A 20,126-nucleotide genomic window follows, 5' to 3' on the forward strand; every position below is an offset into this window, starting at 1 on the left:
TGGTTCCTGCCCTAATGTGTAAGGAGACGGCTTTTCACGTCAACAAGGCTCCAAGAGACTTAATTACGCGAAGCCACCAGCCAGCTTTTGATCTTTTTCTTTTAATGTACAGATTTCATGGCTGCCGCTTAATTTAACAATTTCCACAAGGCCCCCAACTCTCTATATTTGAGAAAGGCTAAGCTGGATGATGATTTCTGTTGGTACTGAGCTTGAGTGACATTTGACAGGAGGATTATCGTGAAATGTTCAACCCTTGCAGTTGGTTAAAACTCCTAGAAGGTCAATGATGGTTTGTGTTGTCAAGGGAACAACATTTTATATTATGATATTTCTCTTTTCCCTTCAAATGTGGGGCACTTTACTTTCTGACCTTCATGGAAATGGTTGCCCAGGCTCCTGTCAGTACATTCTGAAAATGCCCCCTCTTTGTTAACGTGGAGGAACGGAGTAGGTTTTTGATCTTCTCTGATCCCGAGCTAATCAAACAGACAACCGTTCAAGTCACTGAACAAGTTAAGTGTCTCTTTCTCAGTTCTCTCTTTTTTTGAGGAGCAGGGAGAATACAAAAAGTCAAGCAATCTGTAAAGGGCTTGGCTATGGGCCTGTGTTTAACTTCTCAGATACCCCTTTTCCACCAACGTGAACTAGGTGCTAGTTCTGGGCTAGTGCTAGTGCTGGTTTGGATTTGGTTCAACTTGCGAACCTTCTAAGAACTGGTTTTCCATGGGCTAGAGAGCCACCATAGAGCCACATCATTATGTCACTGTATACGTCTCTGCTTTCCCGCTAGCGCCAACCTAACAGGAACAAACAACAACAACAAAAACAAGAGAACAGTGCTTTAAAAAGGCAAACTTGTGCACTACACTTTATACAATGGTAGACTTTTGTGAAGCCAAATGTTGAGTGATGTTGGTAGGTGAGACAATGGCAATGTTAGAAAGTAGCATGCTAACATTAGCTACTGTTACCAAGGTTGCTATAGCTGGCTAGCTAGCTGTTGGTCAGCTAACATTACCCAAGCAAGCATAGCTACTAATTTCTCACATCAATGTCACGAAATTAGTAGCTTTCTTGGGTAATGTTAGCTGACCAACAGCTAGCTAGCCAGCTAGCTAGCCATCAATGTTACGTTTGTAACACTGATGTGAGAAATTAGTAGCTCGCTAAACAGCTATGAAATACATAGCTGGCTGGCAACAAGGCAAAACATTTGAAAAATAAAACCCTGGTTTTTCTTCTTCTTCTTTTTAGGCAGGCTAAACGCTACACTTGCTCTGGTTTTTTCAAAAAATGGCGGTCACAACGATTTAGTTGGTCCTGTTGGTCATGGTAATCCCGCCACCAGCTCCTGAAGTAAGCGGTTCTTGGTTCTAGACCAGCAAATTGTTGGTGCCGCTCTCGAACCAGTTTTCCTGGCTGAGAGCCGGTTCTTTGGCTGTCAAAATGTGAAGAACTGGTTTGAGATTAGGCCCCGGCTGCGAACCGGCCCTCGAGCTGCCTTGGTGGAAAAGGAACTAGAGTGAAAGATGAACCCAGTACGAGCTGAACAAGCTGAGCTGCGATATTCAGAGGGACTGAGAGCAGTTTTGAGACACCACACTCTTGCACATGTATCAGGCTCATATTATCAATGACCCAATGACCCCCTCTTCTGCCTATATCTTGATTTAGTGCACCAATTCATCAAGCCACGCATGCCATTTTTCCCCATTAAATTAATTTGGGCAAGGGAGGAGACCAGTCTTAATCAATTTGCTACTGTTGGCTTGCTCTTAACAACTTTTAAGAAACAGGATTAATTCCAAACACAGCTCGATAAGCTAATGCAGAAAAGCCATTATACTAGTGCACTCGTTCATTCATCCACTCTCTGTCTGGTCTTTATACCTGCAATTTTCCTTCTACATGGATTAAGATAAAACAATACTTTTTATAGCAGCATGGTGGTTACAGTAAGGGGCCGAAGTGTGGTGTGTCTCAAAGCTAAGGAGCACCTTACACTCAGGTTAATCAGATCAATCTCCTGTAAAAGTGATACTTGTGTTGTGGAGGATGGCAGACAAGGGTGCCTCCGAAGGCACTCCCTGTCAGCAGGTGGTGTGGCAGGACGAGGATGTCTTTGTTCATTTTAAATGTGATGCACAGGAGCAACCATTCTCTGGTGCCTGGATACTGGCCAGGTACACACTAGGGCCCCTTAATTAGCTCTTAGGTAGCTTCATGCTCATACAGACAGATAATGGCACCAATGGCAATGACAGCCATTCTGTATGCCCACGTTCTGTTACCAAGCTGCTGCAGCCTCAACCCTCAAACAGCTTGCAGTAAAATCCATACTTTTCACTTGAATTTATGCAAGCAGTCACGGCAGTGGAGTTGAGGGTTTCTCATGTGATTGTCGCGTTTCTTTTTTCCTTCTCCTTTAGCCATAAGCTAACTATCTCATGTAGGCTATCAACAGGATATTTCACCCCTCTGTCATGCAAGCCATTTTTAGCCAGGCGTGGAGGAGAATGTTTGTCTGGTTTTCCAGTTGTAAATAACGCCTTTGAAAAGAGGCCCCCGCTCCTTCCTGCCTGTTGTCCTCCTATGACCCAAACTTGACACTCTCCATTTGTCTCTCAGAGAAATGGTGTGTCATTATATTGATTGGCAGCCTGACTGTGTATTTTAGTTCCCTGCAATAGGACTCCTGTGCAGACGGGCTGCACAGTGCTGCACGTTAGCCGCATGCAGCACTAAACTAATGACACATGGTGAAACTAGTAAAAAAGCCCCTCTGCATACCCCTGCCCTGGTGTTTAGGGATATGAGGAGGGGAGACCTGTCAACTGGCCGCATCTGAGACCTTGACAGTTGAGTCTCTCAAGGACAAATTTATCATTTTTGAAATCTATGAAATTTATCATCATCTTTTCTTTCTTTTACTTTTGTCCTCTTCATGCTGTTTCCAAGAACTGTGAATAATTCTTTCTCAAGATTCTTCTTCTTATTATTGTTGTTGTTGTTGTTTTGTTGTTTTCACTTGATCTGATCAGGAGGGGATCTATTAATAACTGTGAATAATGACTTCAGAGGTTGAAGCCCACACAGGAATCAATACAATGACATGATTATCATTTATCAAGGAAGTGCATAAGGCATGTTGACATCTAATTAAGTTTTTTATCTGCCAGATGCAGGATGGCATTGATTGCCCTAAGAATGAAACCAACCAACTGCTGACTGCTCTTTGTTAATTGTTGCTAAGCCATTCTGACTAACAAGGCTGATATCCACTGTCTCCAATTGCTTATTTCAGTTGCTTACGGTTTGAGATTTCAATGTTTCAGTTATTCTAGAACTGCCAAAAACTGGATTAATGAAGAACATGTTTCTATTTAAAACAAATCTTCCTTGAAAATATGGTTATGAAATGAGTTGGTGCTCTGATCTTTGAGGTTGCAGCTGACTACACAAGCGCATGTGAGGCAGTAATTTGAACTGATTATTAAGTCAGGCAGGTTGAATAAACCCTCAGAAGTACGTAACATCTGAACACCCAGAACACCCCTCTCACCTCCCTGCAGGTTCTTGTTTGATTCATGATATGCCGCATGCAGTTTTTAGAGTGCTCAGATTTTGCTGTCAAACAGAGCACAAACACTACAGTCAACGGCAGTCCAGGGGAAGGACAGTGCCAGGGCAAGCTAAAAGCGACCGCCAGCTACCGTCATAGTGCAGAGCTGCTCTGTGTGCTTCATTTGGAATGCCGGCAGACACCTGCGTGGAGCGGAGGTTAAAGCGTGAACTCAGGAACCTCTCCTCGTTAAAAATGGGTCCAGTGCTCTGCGTGCTCGTTTCAGTGGGGACGCCAGCAGACACCTGTGCAAAGTGGCACTCTGGACACGGAGGGTCGCAGGTTTGAGTCCCAGCGGAAAACAGCGGTTGTGGCCTTGATGAATCGCTCCAGTAAAGGTCCAGCTGTAGAAACAGGTCAGGGACTGTGCAAGATGGAAGCGCTGCGTAGTGTCCTGAATAAGCATGTCTGCTGAGCTAGCGAGTAGTGCGCTGTTTATTCCAAGACGTAATTTACGTGATCCAGATTGACGTTAAAAGCCCATTCTAAGTGACCATGGCTTGGAGTTGAGGACATTTTGGCGGAACTCATCTTGATGCAGACAGTTGCTGCCTGCTTGTTAAGGCCAGATTAAACAGCAGGAAACCGTGTGGTGGTGGAGGGAGTGGAGGGGGAACTCACTAATGCGCCCTCCGTAACATTTTGAGACAAATTACTTTTTGTTGGGAGGGGGGAAGCAGGATTGCATTTTAATGTAACATAAGTACAGATTCAATTACATGGAAGACAGACAGCTCGAAGGTACAGCCTGTACTCTCCACCTCAGTAACCGTGGTTACACAGAGAGGTTTGTACTTTAAAGTGTAATTTGATTTCGAATAGCAGAATTTAACACCGTCTCGGAAGCTGTCATAGCTGCTTTTTCTCTCTTGCTGATGATTTGGACATTCAGACCTCTGTGTGAACTTCACTGTTTACCAATTTTCATATATTAAAAAAGAAAGGTTCTTGTTTTTTAGGCTGATAATATCATGAGTATAACAGAGCACATGACACAAGTCACTGTATGTCAGCAAACTGTTGCTTTTGGGTGCTGTGTAGCAAAGGGCTTTAACTGGACCATGTCGCCCTGGTCTGGTTGTGAATGCACCATCATGTGACACATCTGTGGAATGCCCATCAGTGGTCGCCAGGCTCCGGTTGCCAAATGTTTGCAAGAGTAAAGGTCGGTGTAGTGATTCAACTTGTTCTTCACTTTGGACTGTGGAGTCGGTGGTGTCCGCATCAGGTTTCATCCCTCTCACCTCACCCGAGTTGCTCCCTGGCCGTCTGCCATCTTGAGAGCGATGTCCCTGCCTGCATGCTGCTCCCAGGGGTTTCCTCAGGCCTCCCCTGGCCCTGCAGAGTGAGTATATTCAGGAACTCAGTTTGTGTGCAGTTTGGCCAGTGTACAATGCAGAGACAAGACCACCTGAGAGGGTGGGGCATGGAACCAAATGGGCAGGAGTCAATCCTGATGTTGCCTCTCTGTATTTCCTTCTCTGTCTCCCTGTCTCTTTCTGTATTTCTTTAAAACTGCATTTCAGGCATGACAAGGTGAGTCTCAAATTGATAAACCATACAATGACTGATAAAACACACCCAAAATGTGTTACTTTTAGAACCAAGACACAGAGAGATACCTTTACATTTTCTGACATAACACACAAATATGAATTTGAAGGTAATGTTAATGAACTGATCATTCACCATGAATGTTAACTAATTATAAGGTATGAATCCGTCTCTGTCTCTCTGTGTATTTCTCTCTCTCTGTCTCTCCCTCTGTCAGTTCAATTCATTTGAATTCAAATGAGCTTTATTGGCCTGGCAGAATGTTTCTGTCATTTGTATAATGACTCTCTCTCTCCCTCTCTCTCTCTCTCTCTCTCTCTCCCTCTCTCTCTCTCTCTCTCTCTCTCTCTCTCTCTCTCTCTCTCTCTCTCTCTCTCTCTCTCTCTCCCTCTCTCTCAATCATGCACTCACTTTCTCTCTGTCTCTCTGTCTCACTCTCACAAATGCAAATAAGAGACGGGGACTTCAGTAACGCATGGGTCACTGATTGTGTGAAAATCAGGTACATTGCTATCATTCTCCCCTGACCCTTGCTAACAAAGCAGCCCCCTCATCTCTGTAAGCAGCTTCAGGTTTAAAATGACCTGTTTGTCAGACCCGACCCAGCCCTCAATAGATCAGCTGAACTCCTCAGACAACCAGGCTTAAATAATGTGAACCGTCTACGTTTCTTCTCTCAACTGCGACCGAAGTGGACAGTAAATAACTGCACAGATCAATATCTGCCCATTCGCTCCCGGTGTTCGCTGGCAATCTGAAATGTTGGACCGCTTGTTTATCTTCTCCCTCTCATTCCCCCTCCAGAACAAGTCAGTGAACAAGTCCAGGGGCTGTGTGTGAGTGTGTGTGAGTGTGTGTGTGTGTGTGTGTGTGTGTGTGTGTGTGTGTGTGCGCATGTGCATGCATACGTGTGTCTTCACATTGATGTGCATGTGTGTGTACATGCATATGCATGTGTGTGTGAGCATGTGTATGCCTGTATAGGTGTTGTGTATTTTCTTGTGACCCTAGGCTATTTTTAGATTTTTAATTTGCACACACATGTGCATGTGCCCACACACACACACACACACAGTCCACCCATCTTTTTCAGTTCAGTGTCATCCATGTTGACCAGCGTTGAGAGTGTTGGCCTGAATGTTTTCAGCTGTTAATACAAGGAAGCCATCATGTAGGTTCCTGACCACAGGAACACCAGCACTGCAGCACTGCTTCTCTGTCTGCCATCCCATATGTACTTCTGATGGAATTTCCCCTCCAGTTCACCCAGAGGGTAGTGTGTTTCAGATTCCTAAATTTAACAAGACAGTCATCTAAAACAGACTCATACCTGGATATTTAAATAATCCATCCAAAATGTCTGTGCAAAATCAAAGTCCTGTAAGATATTACAATCAAAAAGGATTTTTCAGCTCACTTGAAATACAATGTTTGTTTCAAATTAGGCTGCATGACCTGAAATAGAGGTAATGTAACAGGATTAACGTGATGATTGTGCCTGTTAAGTAGGCCACTTTATTGAGGCTTCTAGGATGACAGAGAGAGATGGTGCTTTGTGTGTATGCTGGGTCCTTTGAAAGTGGCCTTTGAATGCAATATGGCAGTCTCAGCTTCTCCAAGTGTCTACACACCAAGTCAGAAGCAGAACCACTGAAAGCCTTGACATTATAGATGTTTTCTTAACCAGCTGCTAATTGCATGAAAACTCTACTATATTCATTTGCCATTGTAAAGAGAAACTGTGAAGAAACTTTGTAGTTATAACCAGAAGTGTGCATATACTGTGACTTAAACCCAGGAGAGTGGTGAGTTGGCTTTGACAGTTTGACTGCCTGGCAGCTTTGACTGACTGGCAGTGCTTTAGAGAACTAGTGAAATTTTGTCAACTCCATGGAGAGTTACAGTAATTTATTTTGAGGTCAGTTATACTTCTGCTATCTATGTGGTTTTATAGATTTGATTATGAAAAGCACTAAGCCAGCCAAAAATGGCCTCTTAAAGGGGCTTAAAATGTCTGCACTTGACCAGCCTATATGTGCAGGTGTTACACATGTGTTTGCAACACTTTAGTTATTTCATTCCACTGCTTCTCCTCTAAAACTCATCTTCTACACTTGCTGCATAATAGCGACACCTGCTGCTGAATCATAGACACAGCTGCCCGTAACTCCCAGCACCTCGCCATGCCTGGCTCACCTTCCTTAGCAAAACAGTTTGCCCTTGGTCTACATGGTTGAACACAGATGGGTGCAAACGCATCCTTTGAGCAACCGTTCTCTGCCGTGCAGACACCTCCTCACTCTAGCAAACCTTTTGAACCAAATTAAAACACGTCAAGACTCAAAACACCCACATTTTAATGTGCTGGGAAGCAGCCTGCTGTGGTTTAGGCTTTTGTTTTGCACAGAGAAGATAAAACACTGTGGTAGTGTTTGGACAGGAGGTAACCTTCACGGTTTCATCCAAATGAAGTGTTATTTGCCTGTCAATGTTCGGTTAAGAGGGAAAAAGGATACACTACAGTTTGTTTTAGAGACCAAATTATACAGGAGATACTTCACACCGTGTATTACAAAGGGGAAAAAAGAAAGCCAAAACACTCATTTTAAAAACATAAACCTGTGTAAATCTTCATTAGGTTCACCGCACATGTTTAAATATAAATAAATGACACCACATTGATGTAAACAACAGGAGAACGATGTCAATTTCTTCCCAAACCAGTGATAACAGTCTGCGCCTCTAAAATATAGCGTTTAGTGTATTTATATAATCAAGATGAGGCATAACGGCAATGCTTCACCATTGTCCTGCGGTGTGCGTAGTCATCTTTTTTCCCCAAGGTCTGCCATTAGCACACTGGTCTCATACCCCTCTTAGTGCTTTAGATTTTTACTTATCTCTTTGGTTGGGGAGAGAGGAACATGTCAGCTCCCAAAACATGACCTAGTTTTTACACACGCACACCCTCTTGCACACAGGGAAAACATTAAACATTGTTTTAACAGCATCATACAGCACCAAGTCTTTTCTTACAAACTGCATCTCATCAAAATTTCATTCAAATAACATAAGTGTGAATTAACGCTATCTCACATAGTGGTTATTGCAGTCCAGTAGACCTGTCATCTCTGCAGTTAGCATTCGTGAATTTGATGGTTGTTAATTAATTGGAGCTGAAATAAGTTGACCTATTTATGTGGGAATAATGTACACATTTAAAGACTGTGTGTCTCTGCAGAAGGTGGCCTTGAGCTTAGCTTTCACATTCGGCTCAGGGACATAAAAACAAAGAAATAGCCTCCCAATGCAACAAATAAAGAGGGTCTCTGGAAACATCCCTTAATTTTTTCCTTTTCCCCACCCTCTGAGTTTGATAATCTCTGCTCAGTATTGATTTTGGCCAGTGAAATCCATACCATGCCACTACTGCAGAGGGGCACTGTAATGCTCCTGTCACTCAATGTGCCTTGACTATGCTGCTGTGTGCTTCAAGAGAAGGGATGGTGCCATCGGAGTGTCCTTCAGCAGGCTGAGATTACAGCCAATTACATCAATTGAGAGCAAACAGTGAACAAGAGACCTCCTCCCTGCTGAAGGACAGCGTTCTCCAATGTTTCCAAATCATTGTCCCATCACTCGTCACCTGGACTGCAATACTGGAAAAAAAGACTTGGAAAGAAAAGGCATTCCCAAGTCCACTAATCCCATGCTTTTATTGGTCATATGTGTCTACAGCACCTTTTCAGATCTACCCGGAGGACTGTCTAATAGTAAGCCCGCTGTCAGCCACATTGCAGTGTGCTGTGCCCGTACTTTTGAGTGACATATTTGAGAAACATATTACCTCATACTGACAAGATATCTGGCAAAAGCCATGAAAGCCATCGGTGAAGGGAATGGAGTAGCTGAAGCTGTTAGCGGGAGGAGTGCCTTTGAAAATCTGTTTGATGACAAGATGGCAGGACGGGGTTTGAAGTCGGGAGGGCCGTTTTGAGGCGTGTGATGGCTCCGTCCAGCTGAATTTGATTCTTGCACCATGCTTTCCATTTTTTAGGCTTTTTTTAGGCAATGACCCAACTGACGATGATCTGCAAATGCTGGAAAATTTCAGCTGTCACATAAGTTTGGTATTCACAGTATTACCGAATGCCAAGTTGGTATTTTCCTCAGGCCGAAATGGAACTGAAAGGGTTTGTGGCCAGTTCCACAACAATACCGTACATTATGCTGGAGCCTCCTGGAGCCCTCTAAACCTCTGTAATCGCTCGTTTGAGGAAGCCTCAACAAATGTTCATTTTTTTCTTTGCTCTCTGTTCCATGTGCTTTTCACATAGGACTGTGTAAATTGAGTACGCTGCATGAGGATTTGCTGCTATATTTATTTTAATAAGCCGCATTATTGCTGCAAGTATGGCACTTGGTGTTTTGTGACGATGCTAACACCCAGTGTTGGACTTAGACAAGGGATGTGGTATTTGTGGTTACATAAAGCACCTTTAAAAGGGCTGCTCTCTGTTCTTTCTCTAGCTGGGGATGGTGGGGATTCATTAAAGTTAAAGAGCATTTGTTTCAAGGTTCATTGGCATTTAATCGAGAGGAATACAGTTTGCTTGCCAGGGAACTCATTCTTTTGTTCAGTATGCACATCTTGCATAAGAAGTAGCTGTTTTTGATTGAGAAGAGAAAAAAAATAATAAAATGAAGATGAGGGAATAGTTCTAAGACCCCCCCCCCCCCCTTCCCCCCACCCCCCCACCCCCTGCCAAACTTCTAACTGCATAAACTAGTCGTGCTAAGCAGTATATACGATTCAAGAGGTATGGATTAGGGGCATCTCTATTCAGGAGTCTTCTTTGCATAAAAAGAGCCCTTTTAATCTCCTATTTCCACTTCATTGCTCAAGCATCCATTCCACAAAATTTCCTATAAACTTAAGCACTGTATGCAATAAACAGGTCTTTAGCTGGATTCTCCAGGGAGTGTTGAGACCACTAAAGTCCCCAGAAAAGGGCCTTACAGGAGCAGCTACAGCTCTGTCTCATGAAGAGGTAATGTATATGCCATATTTCCTTTTTCTTTTACACAGCAAAATATTAACAGAAAACAGACCTCTATTCTCTCAGTCAGAAACAAATGAAACTGGATGGCAGGATGACCTCAGCGACTCAGAGCTATGAGGCACCAGTACACTCAGCTTGAGGGATGAGACAGAGAGAGGGCCCCTTTGTGCTGTGCCAATGGCCATGTCTCCTTCTGTTCAATCTGAGTGGCCAGGCCTTGATCTCATTCACTTTGCAACAGGTTAACTGCAGGCAGGCAGTTAAAGGTTTTCCTTTGCTGCTCACATTTGGAACGGACACTTCTGTGTCCATCTCTGTCACGGAAAAGAGGACTGCCACACGCCCGCCTCCTTGCCCATCAGCACCAGCAGTCACACTGAAGCAAACTGCTCCTGCAAGAACCACCTGTGTGTTTGTGCCACAGGGACCATAGTGGATTTCTCATGTCTGAATCGGTGTCTGAGGTGTACCTGACAGTAACGGCCTTTAACACGCTTTTTACCCTTTCTCCTTTTTATCAAAAACTGTAGAAAGCCTTGTAAACTTTCTGGGCATCAGCCTGTTGCATCTGCACTGAAAGGGATGCAGGCCCTTCTCTGAGTGTAGTAAAGCAAAGCCCCCCTAACAGAATACAGAACAAAAATAGCTATTTTCTCCTATCTGTCTTGGACTGCAATATTTGAAAAGCTGAAAGCTGAATAAAAACATGGTGGTAGTCATTAAAGAAAGAGAGCCAATTTCTCTTTCTTATTCATGTGAAAAATTATTCAGAGTTGTCACAAAAGACGTTCAGACAAGGTGCTTTAAAGTGCTTGGGATGCGTTGCCATGGATGTCAGCAAGTGGATAAGGCATAAATGAAGTTTAAAGGCCAAATGAGTTTCCTGTAATGGAAGCATTTCATCACTTTCCAAAGTTGTGATGATGGGCTAAGATTAACAGTATAAAAACATTCTTCCTGTCGTCTCAGAGTGATAATGAACAGAGAATAAGGAGCCCCCATAATGTGATTTAAAGGCTTTTAGTTATATTCAGTTATATTCTTGCGTTTTTTTTTTTTTTTTTAAGTGTCGCTTCTCGTGGTCATTAACAGACTCCACCGAAGTGAATTCAAGTGGTGTTGCTCCTGTGGCCACATCTCTTGGCTCGTCCCAGCAGCTCTGGACCAGTTGCTGCTTTTGGCCTGGTGCTGTGAGCCAAGGCCATCTGTATTTCTGGGCCCTGCTTGGGGGTTCCCGCTGCAACAGCTTGTGCTCTCTCAGTACTCTTGCAGCTGCAAAGGCCGATTGATTTTGCGGGTAGATTATTCTATTAATTTAGCAGGCTGGGATGGGAAAATACCCCTGATCAGTGTGTGATGAATCTTCCTGGAAGACGATGAGGACCCACGTCTGTCTTGAGCTTTGATGGGATCAGGAACAATCACTATGTTTATCGCCAAACCCACTGGCGTGTGCTTCTCCTCCCATTAAACTGCTGGGAAATGACCCCTGTGCCCCCTCCTCCCCGTACCAAATGGAATTTAGGTTACATTCTGTGCAGCAGTGGGATTTGCACCCTGACGTGTCGATCCCCCTGAGTTAATGAGACCGACTGTTAGATGCACTTTTTCTCCTGGAGCAGTTAAAAAGTGGACATGTCTGTGGATTTTGCCACATGTCTGTGACTAGAAAATCTTGCGTTTTCTGAAGTGCTGTCTTAAAAGTATTTGGAGTGAATATCAGTTGAGATAATGAAGCTAAGACAATCTAGGCTAAAAACATGCACACGTGAGGTCCTTTAATTAATAATCTGTTGACGGATGTAATTATCATATTGCTCACTTTCTAAGGCTTATGAAGATGACCTAGAACTTAATGACAAGCCTCACTCCTGTATTCATTCTGAGATGGTGTGATTAGATTTTATAATGCAATTTGCAGGGTCTAAATAGTTTAATGAGATGCATATCTCAAAACAAAGCTAATCGACAGTGCACTCAAATGTAGTGGGGAAGAGCATTTTGCATTTGGGCTTTTAATGAAATATTTAGTCTGTCATTGTAATTAAAACACTTTTGTGTCTCCTCAAATGGTATCTTATGAGTGTATACTTGCGTTCTAAATAAACTTTGAGTCTTACTATTCTGTTGACATTATTGTAGCATAATGTACGAGACTCCCATGATCCAGCATATGTTGCTTATAACTTGTCCTCAAGAATAAACAATTAATGTTTTTGCATGTGCAATAGGCAATGTAAACTTATGTAAAATGTAAACTTGTGCTTAGAACAAATACATCAGTGCAGTTAATATCCAGATGTGCTTAATGTGAATGTTTCCCAAAATAAGCTTGGGGTGGTAAGTTGAAGTGTTGTACAGAGCCTAGACCAGTGGCATAGTGAGCTGCAGTATAATACAGATTCCAGACCGGCCTCACCACTCATATAACCTCATACTGACACAATCTGTAACAAAAGTCGTGAAAGCGGTTGTTTGCATTGGTGAAGGAAGCAGAGTAAATAAAGCTGTTAGAGGCGCATTTCAGGCCACTGTGTCACGCTTGCGACATCTCCATCCAGCTGTGTCAGAGACCACCTGTGAAACAAGGCTGCACTGAGAAAAACTCCACACTCGGCTGACTGAGTATTTGGCAGCACATGTCCCATTCACCATACATGGCACATTAATAGAAGCAGAGCAGAGGAGGGCGCGTGTAAGTGTGTTGCATTTAGACTAACGGGACCAGCTAAGAGTTGTCAAGGAAGGAAGTGGCACTGAGATCTTATGCAATAATCTAACCATTACGAGCAGATGAGTTTTTTTTTTTCCCCATAAGTGTGACTATCTGCAGGGCCACCTTTCTGAGCCAAGGCTGACAGAATGCTCTCAGCCGTAGCGTGAAATAGAGACAGTGTACAGTTCGTACTGGAGGGCTGAGAGTTTGTTGTGTGTGTGTGTGTTCTGTTTGTGTCTGCCGCCATGGCGTGTGACTGTGTGCGCAGAGACCTCCAACATGCAATCCACAAACAATATGTGGGGTTGATTAGATCTCTCTCCTTTACCAACCTGGCTCTGGAGCACATTGGTCACTGGCCACAAGGACATACCCCGAGTGGTTTCATAGAGTCAGCTTTAAAATATTAATGTGTTTCTATTGGTGGTTAAAGCTGGACACAAGCCATGCTTAGTGTAATGTTTCTGTCCAAAACCAAAGTTCAAACATAAACTACAGCACTATAAATAGGCATGGTTTTTGGTAACACACTTGTGCAATAGCTAAAGTGAGCGTCCCTTGAGGTGAATACTGTATAAGACCAAAAGATTTGTTGCTGTGGTACATGACCATAAAGGGTTATCTGATACCATACAGTGAGAACATGGCATCTGTTTCTTTTTTCGTCAGTAACTCTTGTATCTTTACAACATCTCATCTTGTTGAGATTTCTCATTGTAACTTTTCAAAAATGTATTCATAATGCATCATTTGTATGTATTTGACCTCCTTTTTGTGTAAGTGGCTCTGTAAGTCAGTATTGCAGTACTAATTCACTTCCACACAGTATGTCCTTGTGAGCCGTGGATCAGCATTGAGCAGTTGCTCTCTGTGGTAAGCAGCCAGATAGCCGAACAAGGTGATATGGGACTGTTCCTCCATTATGAAATGGGCATTTCTGAAGCTGGGTAAGACTGTGGTCTTTGCTCTGGGCCAGTAAATCATCAAAATACTGTTAAGGGCTGTGAATCAGCAGATCAATACGGGGCTGTGTGCACATGTGTGCCTGCCTGGCATCAAGGGGACAGTTCCTGACCCAGTCTTTGTGGCAGCTCCACGCAGTGTTTCACAGGCTTCTGTGTCCTTACAGTCAGTTCAGCCTTGACACACCGCCACAATTTTAAGACCATGCGCTCCTTCTCAGGGAGGGTAAATTCTTCAGGATGGGAGGACACTGTAAATTAGGGTTAATAGGGCCTGCTCTGCCATCAATACAAATGACCCCCCCCCCCCTTGCCTTTAGATCCCCCATCATCATGCTAACCTCAAATCCCCTCCTGTTAGACTAAGACCAGTTTCAGCAGTTGAGAGGTCTGTGAGAGAGACTGAGAGTCCTACTGAGCTTTAGTGGATGAATGCATGACAGGTGCAAGACTGTGACTTGACTGTGGCTGTCTCTCTTTGTTTTTCAGGGCCAGCCAGACGAAGAGCTGGACCGCCTTACCAAGAAGATGCTCTACGATATGAACAACCCCCCAGCTGAAGAGTACTTTGGTGAGGGCTCCGCTCCCCCACCCCCGTCATAGGACATCCATCAAAATGCACACCATCCCCTCAAAGCTCATGACCTGCTCGGAGCAGCTCTGGGTGACCTTGCCACTCCTCAGCCTTAGCCCCAACATGACGGATGACAGCAGTAAAGCGTAATCCATTCGGTATTTTGACTATCAGGGGAGGCCTTTGCCGGCGCAAGTCATTCAGCCAAGTGCAGATTGGCCCTGGCAACAGTGACCTCATCAGAAACAGCGCTTGCAGACAAAAAGGAGAAGTCACCGGCACAAAAGCACGGTTGAACGTTTAGAGATGCGCATGTAGAAACAAAGTGGCATGCATGCCAGGTGAACAGAGTGCAGACAGCAGCTCGCCATTTGTGAGTGAAGCTCAAAATAGCTGGTGAGTCATCCTCCTCTGCCCTAGATGAAAGAGGTGAGAGTTGGAGGCTGGAGCCGGGTGCCTTTACTACCTGACCTGAGCTCCATAGATGCCAGTGTTAAACGCAGACAGAACTGATACGCACGCTCCCCTCAGCGGTTTTTGTGTTCTTGACAGGATTATAACTCATATTATAAATGGCCAACATCCAAGAAATCTCCCTTTTACCCTTGTAACATCAACAGAGGCAGGGCAGTAAGTGGGCAGTGTTCATTAGAGTAGGGTCGTGACAGTACCAGAGTTTTGAACTCTCATGTGATAATAGTTCAGTTTCACAATATTCGCTACCTTTTGGAAAAAATCATCAGAACCTAACCCTAACTCCAAATAAGAGCATTTTGCTTCAATAAAGGTTAGAATTGCCATTGGGAAATCTGATCCTTTTGTTAGTAATTCACACCGCGATTCACATGAACGCAAAGATGCAATTTTCATCACGTAAGTACACTGAGGCTCTGATCCTTTTGCTATTTCTGCGCTACCAAATGCATCATTAATGAAGAACGGTTTTTGAACTATAAGTAGTTCAGTAGATCGAGTTTAACATGCATCTACATTTTATGATGAGCCCAAGTTAAACATATAAAGGAAGGAAGGTCCAGTCCAGATTTATAGAACTGCTGAGAAAATCAGAATTTGTGGAATCTCCACTTCATTTCCAGGGGGTTTCTCTCATGGAGTGGTGCCATAAACATCTTTGTTATAACTGGCTTACACATTGAAGCATCAATACCAAATACAATCTCCTTGCTAGAGCTTGATAAATTTTTTGGCTATAATTTTTTCCCCAATATCACTGGAATGTGTGCTGAAAAGACAACAATTGTCACATAGTTTCCTCAGAAACCAAAAGGGAACAGATCTGCATGTCAGAATTCCATTTTTGTGAGTTCATGCCAGATGTAATGGCCTGCTATTATTGACAGCAGGTACAATTTTTGCCCACTTTCAGAGGAGCATCAAATGACCTATTGTTGCGAATAGATAAAAATGTGTGGTAGAGAGTTTTCAGGCATGCGTCAAGCTCGGCAATTATGCCCGCACATATGGCCAGTGAAGTGAGATCAGTTTACGCACATTTCTAATTATCATATAAATAGATATTTTTGGTTCGTCTAGCATTCATTTACAGCCGGTGCTTGTCACTGCTCAGACAATAGTTCCTCTCTCCCCCTCCCCATCTGGGGATGAGGCTTCTCTGATGGACTGGCTTATTGAAATGAGGATATGCAAAAATGGGGATGTAGAGAAACCCAGGCCTCGAGCTATTTCGCTCTTTCAGTCCAAGAGCCAGTTGTATTTGCATAGGGAAGGTCTTCTTTTGAGGCCAGATGACAACAGGTGCGTTTCATTTTGCAGAAGTAAAGAAAAAAAACACAGCACTGCTCCAAACTGAAGTGGACAGTGTGTTCTTCCCAATAGGCGCTTCCTCTCTGCTTGTTCCAATAAGCGACGAATGCAGCCCAACCACAGCCATCCCGGCATCTCTTGTGGTCACGCGTTAAACGCAGAAGTGGGCTGAGCTGAAAGGACAGCCTCTCTCCACAAGGTTACATACTTGAAAAGAGTGGTGCGTCTCCCCTCTGAAGCATTTGGGAGTCCCAAGAAAGCCTGGCCTCACCCCGCCAAATATCTGTTTGGATTTTTCTTTGCCTGTGCTGGTACATTTGTCCAAACTTACACTTCTCTGTCCCTAGGGAAAAAAAAAAAACAGCACTGGCTTAACACGAAAGAGTGCAATCACAAACAGCTGTGTACCCAAAGAAATACATGAATGCATGAAGGAGGCAGTCCACAGCCTGCTCCCTTTCTTGCAGTATCACAGGAAGTAAGAAGTGTTTCACACTGGCCCTGTAAAGGTGGTTGTACCAAGAGCCCACTTTCCCCTGCACTTTCCTGGTAGGTATCTCGGTTTCTGACCTGAGCTGGTATTAACACTGCGGCTCACATCACAGCGAAAAGGCCCTCTTAACTGATCCGCGCAAATCGGATCCTCCACTACTCAGAAATCACATTAGCCGTGTTAATTAATGCAAAACAAAAAACACTATTTACAGACTCTCCAGCTTGAAGAGGTTCTGTCTGAATGTGATTAAGGCCAAATCTGCCTCTTCGTTTGCTGAGAACTCATTGAAATTATCGAACCTCTCAGCTCACGAATGGCCTGATGGTTCCCTGCAGCATTCACATCTAAAGCTTGTTAGCCTGAGTGCTTCTAGCATCCCTGTATTTTAGCTGGGCCACCTGAAGGGGGTAACAAAGAAATTTAAGGATTCATGTCACAGATGCTGTGGGACCAAAAGGGAACCAAACGAGATCGAAGCATCTTGAGATTTGTGAGTTTGTTATTTTGTGTTTGTCATCAGCCTGAGACACGACTGCGACCTGGTCAAGCAGGCTGACTCATTTCACCAGGGTGGCTTTGAAAACTCTGCCACTTTCCTTTCAGAGACCATCCTCAAGACAGTCCCCAAATGTCTTGCCGTGCCGTGTGTGCATGTGCACGCCACTGTGTGCAAGCTAATGCCTGAGGACCTGGAGACTGCCAAACATGGTTATCATAGATTTTAAGTTGATCATATGTAAGCTAAGGTAACAATGTAGAGTCAGAGATCTTGTCTGCCACTCCTCTTTGTAACTTTGGTTTTTTCTTAGGGCAGGGTTTCTGTTTTTATGGGGTGGAGGTATAGAGGTTTTGTTGTTTTTCTGTTGTTGTTGTTTTACCATTTTTCAGAATGAATCATGTTATCTTCTGCTAATGAATGATACGTGATGCAATGTGATGGGATGTCCCAGTAAAGTGGGGTTAAATCTTATTCCTGCTGAGAAAACCCGACCAGGACACAGTGCGGGAGACAGGCTCTCAACAGCCCCTGTCCCCCAGAGGGGAAAGAGTTTGAGAGAGGCAAAGTTTTGGCACCAGGGACTTGGCTATCAAGGAATAGAGATCATGTGGCTCTGCTGGCATGGCAGCACCAGAACACAGTACAGTATATTTACACATATTATCTATGAATGTGGAGTGCTTCACGCAATCAGGGGCAATAGAAGAGCCACCCTGGTCCAGGGTGTCCTTCTCACAGAGAAGATCACAAGAGCTTTGTAATTACAATACATGTGATTACATTTTTTAAGGCATTTCTTTTTTGGAAGAGGGAGTGGTAGTGCCCCGGGGCTATTCATTAACAGGATTAATCAGAGCTGGGCCATGATCTCTTTCAACTGGACTGTATCTTTGTCCTCATGCTACTAAATTTTATTGGCATCGCTAATGTCTTTGATGGGCTTCCAATCAAACGCATCTATTGTAGCACTCTTTTATGAGTCCGGGCTTTCAAATGACTCCAAGGGTTATTCAAGGCACCAGGGGAGTAAAAGAAGACCTTGGTCTTTGACTTCGATGTTGAGAGCGTACAGTGCTTTTAAACAAGGGCTTTTAAACTGCGCTCAAGATATGGTAATGCTGTCTCTCTGTATCTATCACTTTCTCTTTCCCTCGCTGTCTCTTTCTCACACACACACACACACACACACACACACACACACACACATACACACAAATAAACTGTAGAAACAGTGACATGATATTTGTTCGCATGTGAAACAGTGCGTTCTGTTTGCAGTAAGCATTCTGCCTGTAATCAGTGTTCTGTTTGTTATCAGTCCTCTGGTTGTAATCAGTTGTCTGTTTACACACAAGCAAAAAGTGGAGCGGTAACGAGAATGCTGGAGCTGGAGGAAGTTGGTCATCGAGGAAATGCAGTTAGCCAGCAGGAGCCCAACACATTGGCTCTCTTTCAGAGAGGTTTCATTTAAACGCTGATGATTAGTCTTGACTTCGAGTTTTAGATTCGATTTGGAGTCCCTGAAAGAGCATTTTCTGTGTCAGCATCCCTCATATTTAATCCATTTAGGTTTTGTGGAGGTGTACTGTGTTAGAGGAAATTTAATAAGACGGGGCAGCTCAATTTGTGCCTTGTATTTGCCTGGCCTCAGGTGGGACCAACACGTGTGGGTGCTTTTTAAAAACCTCTGTTTGTGTGGTGGGCATATTTCCAATGCCAAACACCAAGGCACCATGCTGAATCATTAAAGGCCCAGGTACATTATTTATAAATACATTAGCTTGATACTAATGTATTATTATTTATGTATTTGGCTGACTCTCCTTGCCATAGTAACACAAATCAGGGAAATTTAGTTAGTCTGCTCTGTTTATTGTTGTTGAAATACATTTACATATCTTTAATGGTAAACAAAATGTATGTTTGTGTGTGTGTACATGTACAAACACACAATATGCTGTATATCTATGCTATGCTTTAAATATTTTTTTTAAGTTTTAAGCTAGGTGTGGTTAACCTAAGTGTAATATAGCTACTGTTAGGGTCAGTAGGAAAATATGTTTGCACACAGCAGCATGGTGTGTGCGTACAGCATGTGACTTTGCTCCCAGTAACATCAATTGGACGTGCCCTCACACTTCTTGAGGAACCTTGGAAAAGTCCCAAAACTGCAGCCACAGCAGAGGGTCCTGGAGGACCAACCAAGGTAAATGGGTCAGGGCAGCAAAGAAAGTTTTGGCTCACGTAACATGTTCACATACAGATGTCTGTATTTCTTTAAAGGAAAATAAAGCCTCACAAGTTAATGTATTAATAGGATTTCCGTTAGACAGCTTTGTGCATTGTCCTAGATACTTTGGTTGAATGCATTTGCATATTACTCAGTTGCCTTCAGCAAACTCTTAGGAGTTTGCTTTTAAATTCGCTCCCACTTGTGTCTGTCAAAACAAGTGGAATGCGCACTGTGCTGAATTATTGTAACCTCAGCCCAGGTCAGGCCCTACCGCAGCTTTTAAATGCCTTTTTCGCCCCATAAAATAAAAAGTACAGTCAGCCATTACCACTGAAGCTTTTCTTTTGAAGCCAGCACAGCAGATCCTCCTGACCTCTGTATACAGTTAGTCTGTCTTTACAGCTGTGTTAGATGCTCTGCTTTGGACAGAGAGAGATTCTGGCTGTTCCTTGTGGTTAGCGGACAATTTACTTTATAGTTCTACTGAACTATTAATACAGAATGTAATATTTAACATTACATTAATATAACATACACACAGCATTAATCCAGAAATAAATAAAACACAATATTATTATTAATTTGTTTTAACTCTTTAAATTAATATTATTTGTAAAAC

At 43.4% G+C, this 20,126-nt stretch overlaps 1 protein-coding gene across 8 annotated transcripts in view; it reads left to right on the forward strand.

The window, feature by feature from the left end:
* LOC118773416 (LIM domain containing preferred translocation partner in lipoma) overlaps positions 1-20,126 on the forward strand; it is a 231,883-nt gene that overhangs the window by 182,520 nt on the left and 29,237 nt on the right. For 7 of the 8 annotated variants that reach the window (XM_036522341.1, XM_036522349.1, XM_036522343.1 and 4 more), the window contains one exon: positions 14,410-14,491. In XM_036522341.1, the coding sequence (XP_036378234.1) occupies positions 14,410-14,491 (82 nt within the window). Of the gene's footprint in view, positions 1-3,737; positions 3,982-4,834; positions 4,971-14,409; positions 14,492-20,126 lie in introns of those variants that run through there. The other variant, XM_036522350.1, reaches the window with a different exon arrangement.

The sequence above is a fragment of the Megalops cyprinoides genome, chromosome 2 (genome assembly GCF_013368585.1).
Source record: "Megalops cyprinoides isolate fMegCyp1 chromosome 2, fMegCyp1.pri, whole genome shotgun sequence".
Lineage (NCBI taxonomy): Eukaryota > Metazoa > Chordata > Actinopteri > Elopiformes > Megalopidae > Megalops > Megalops cyprinoides.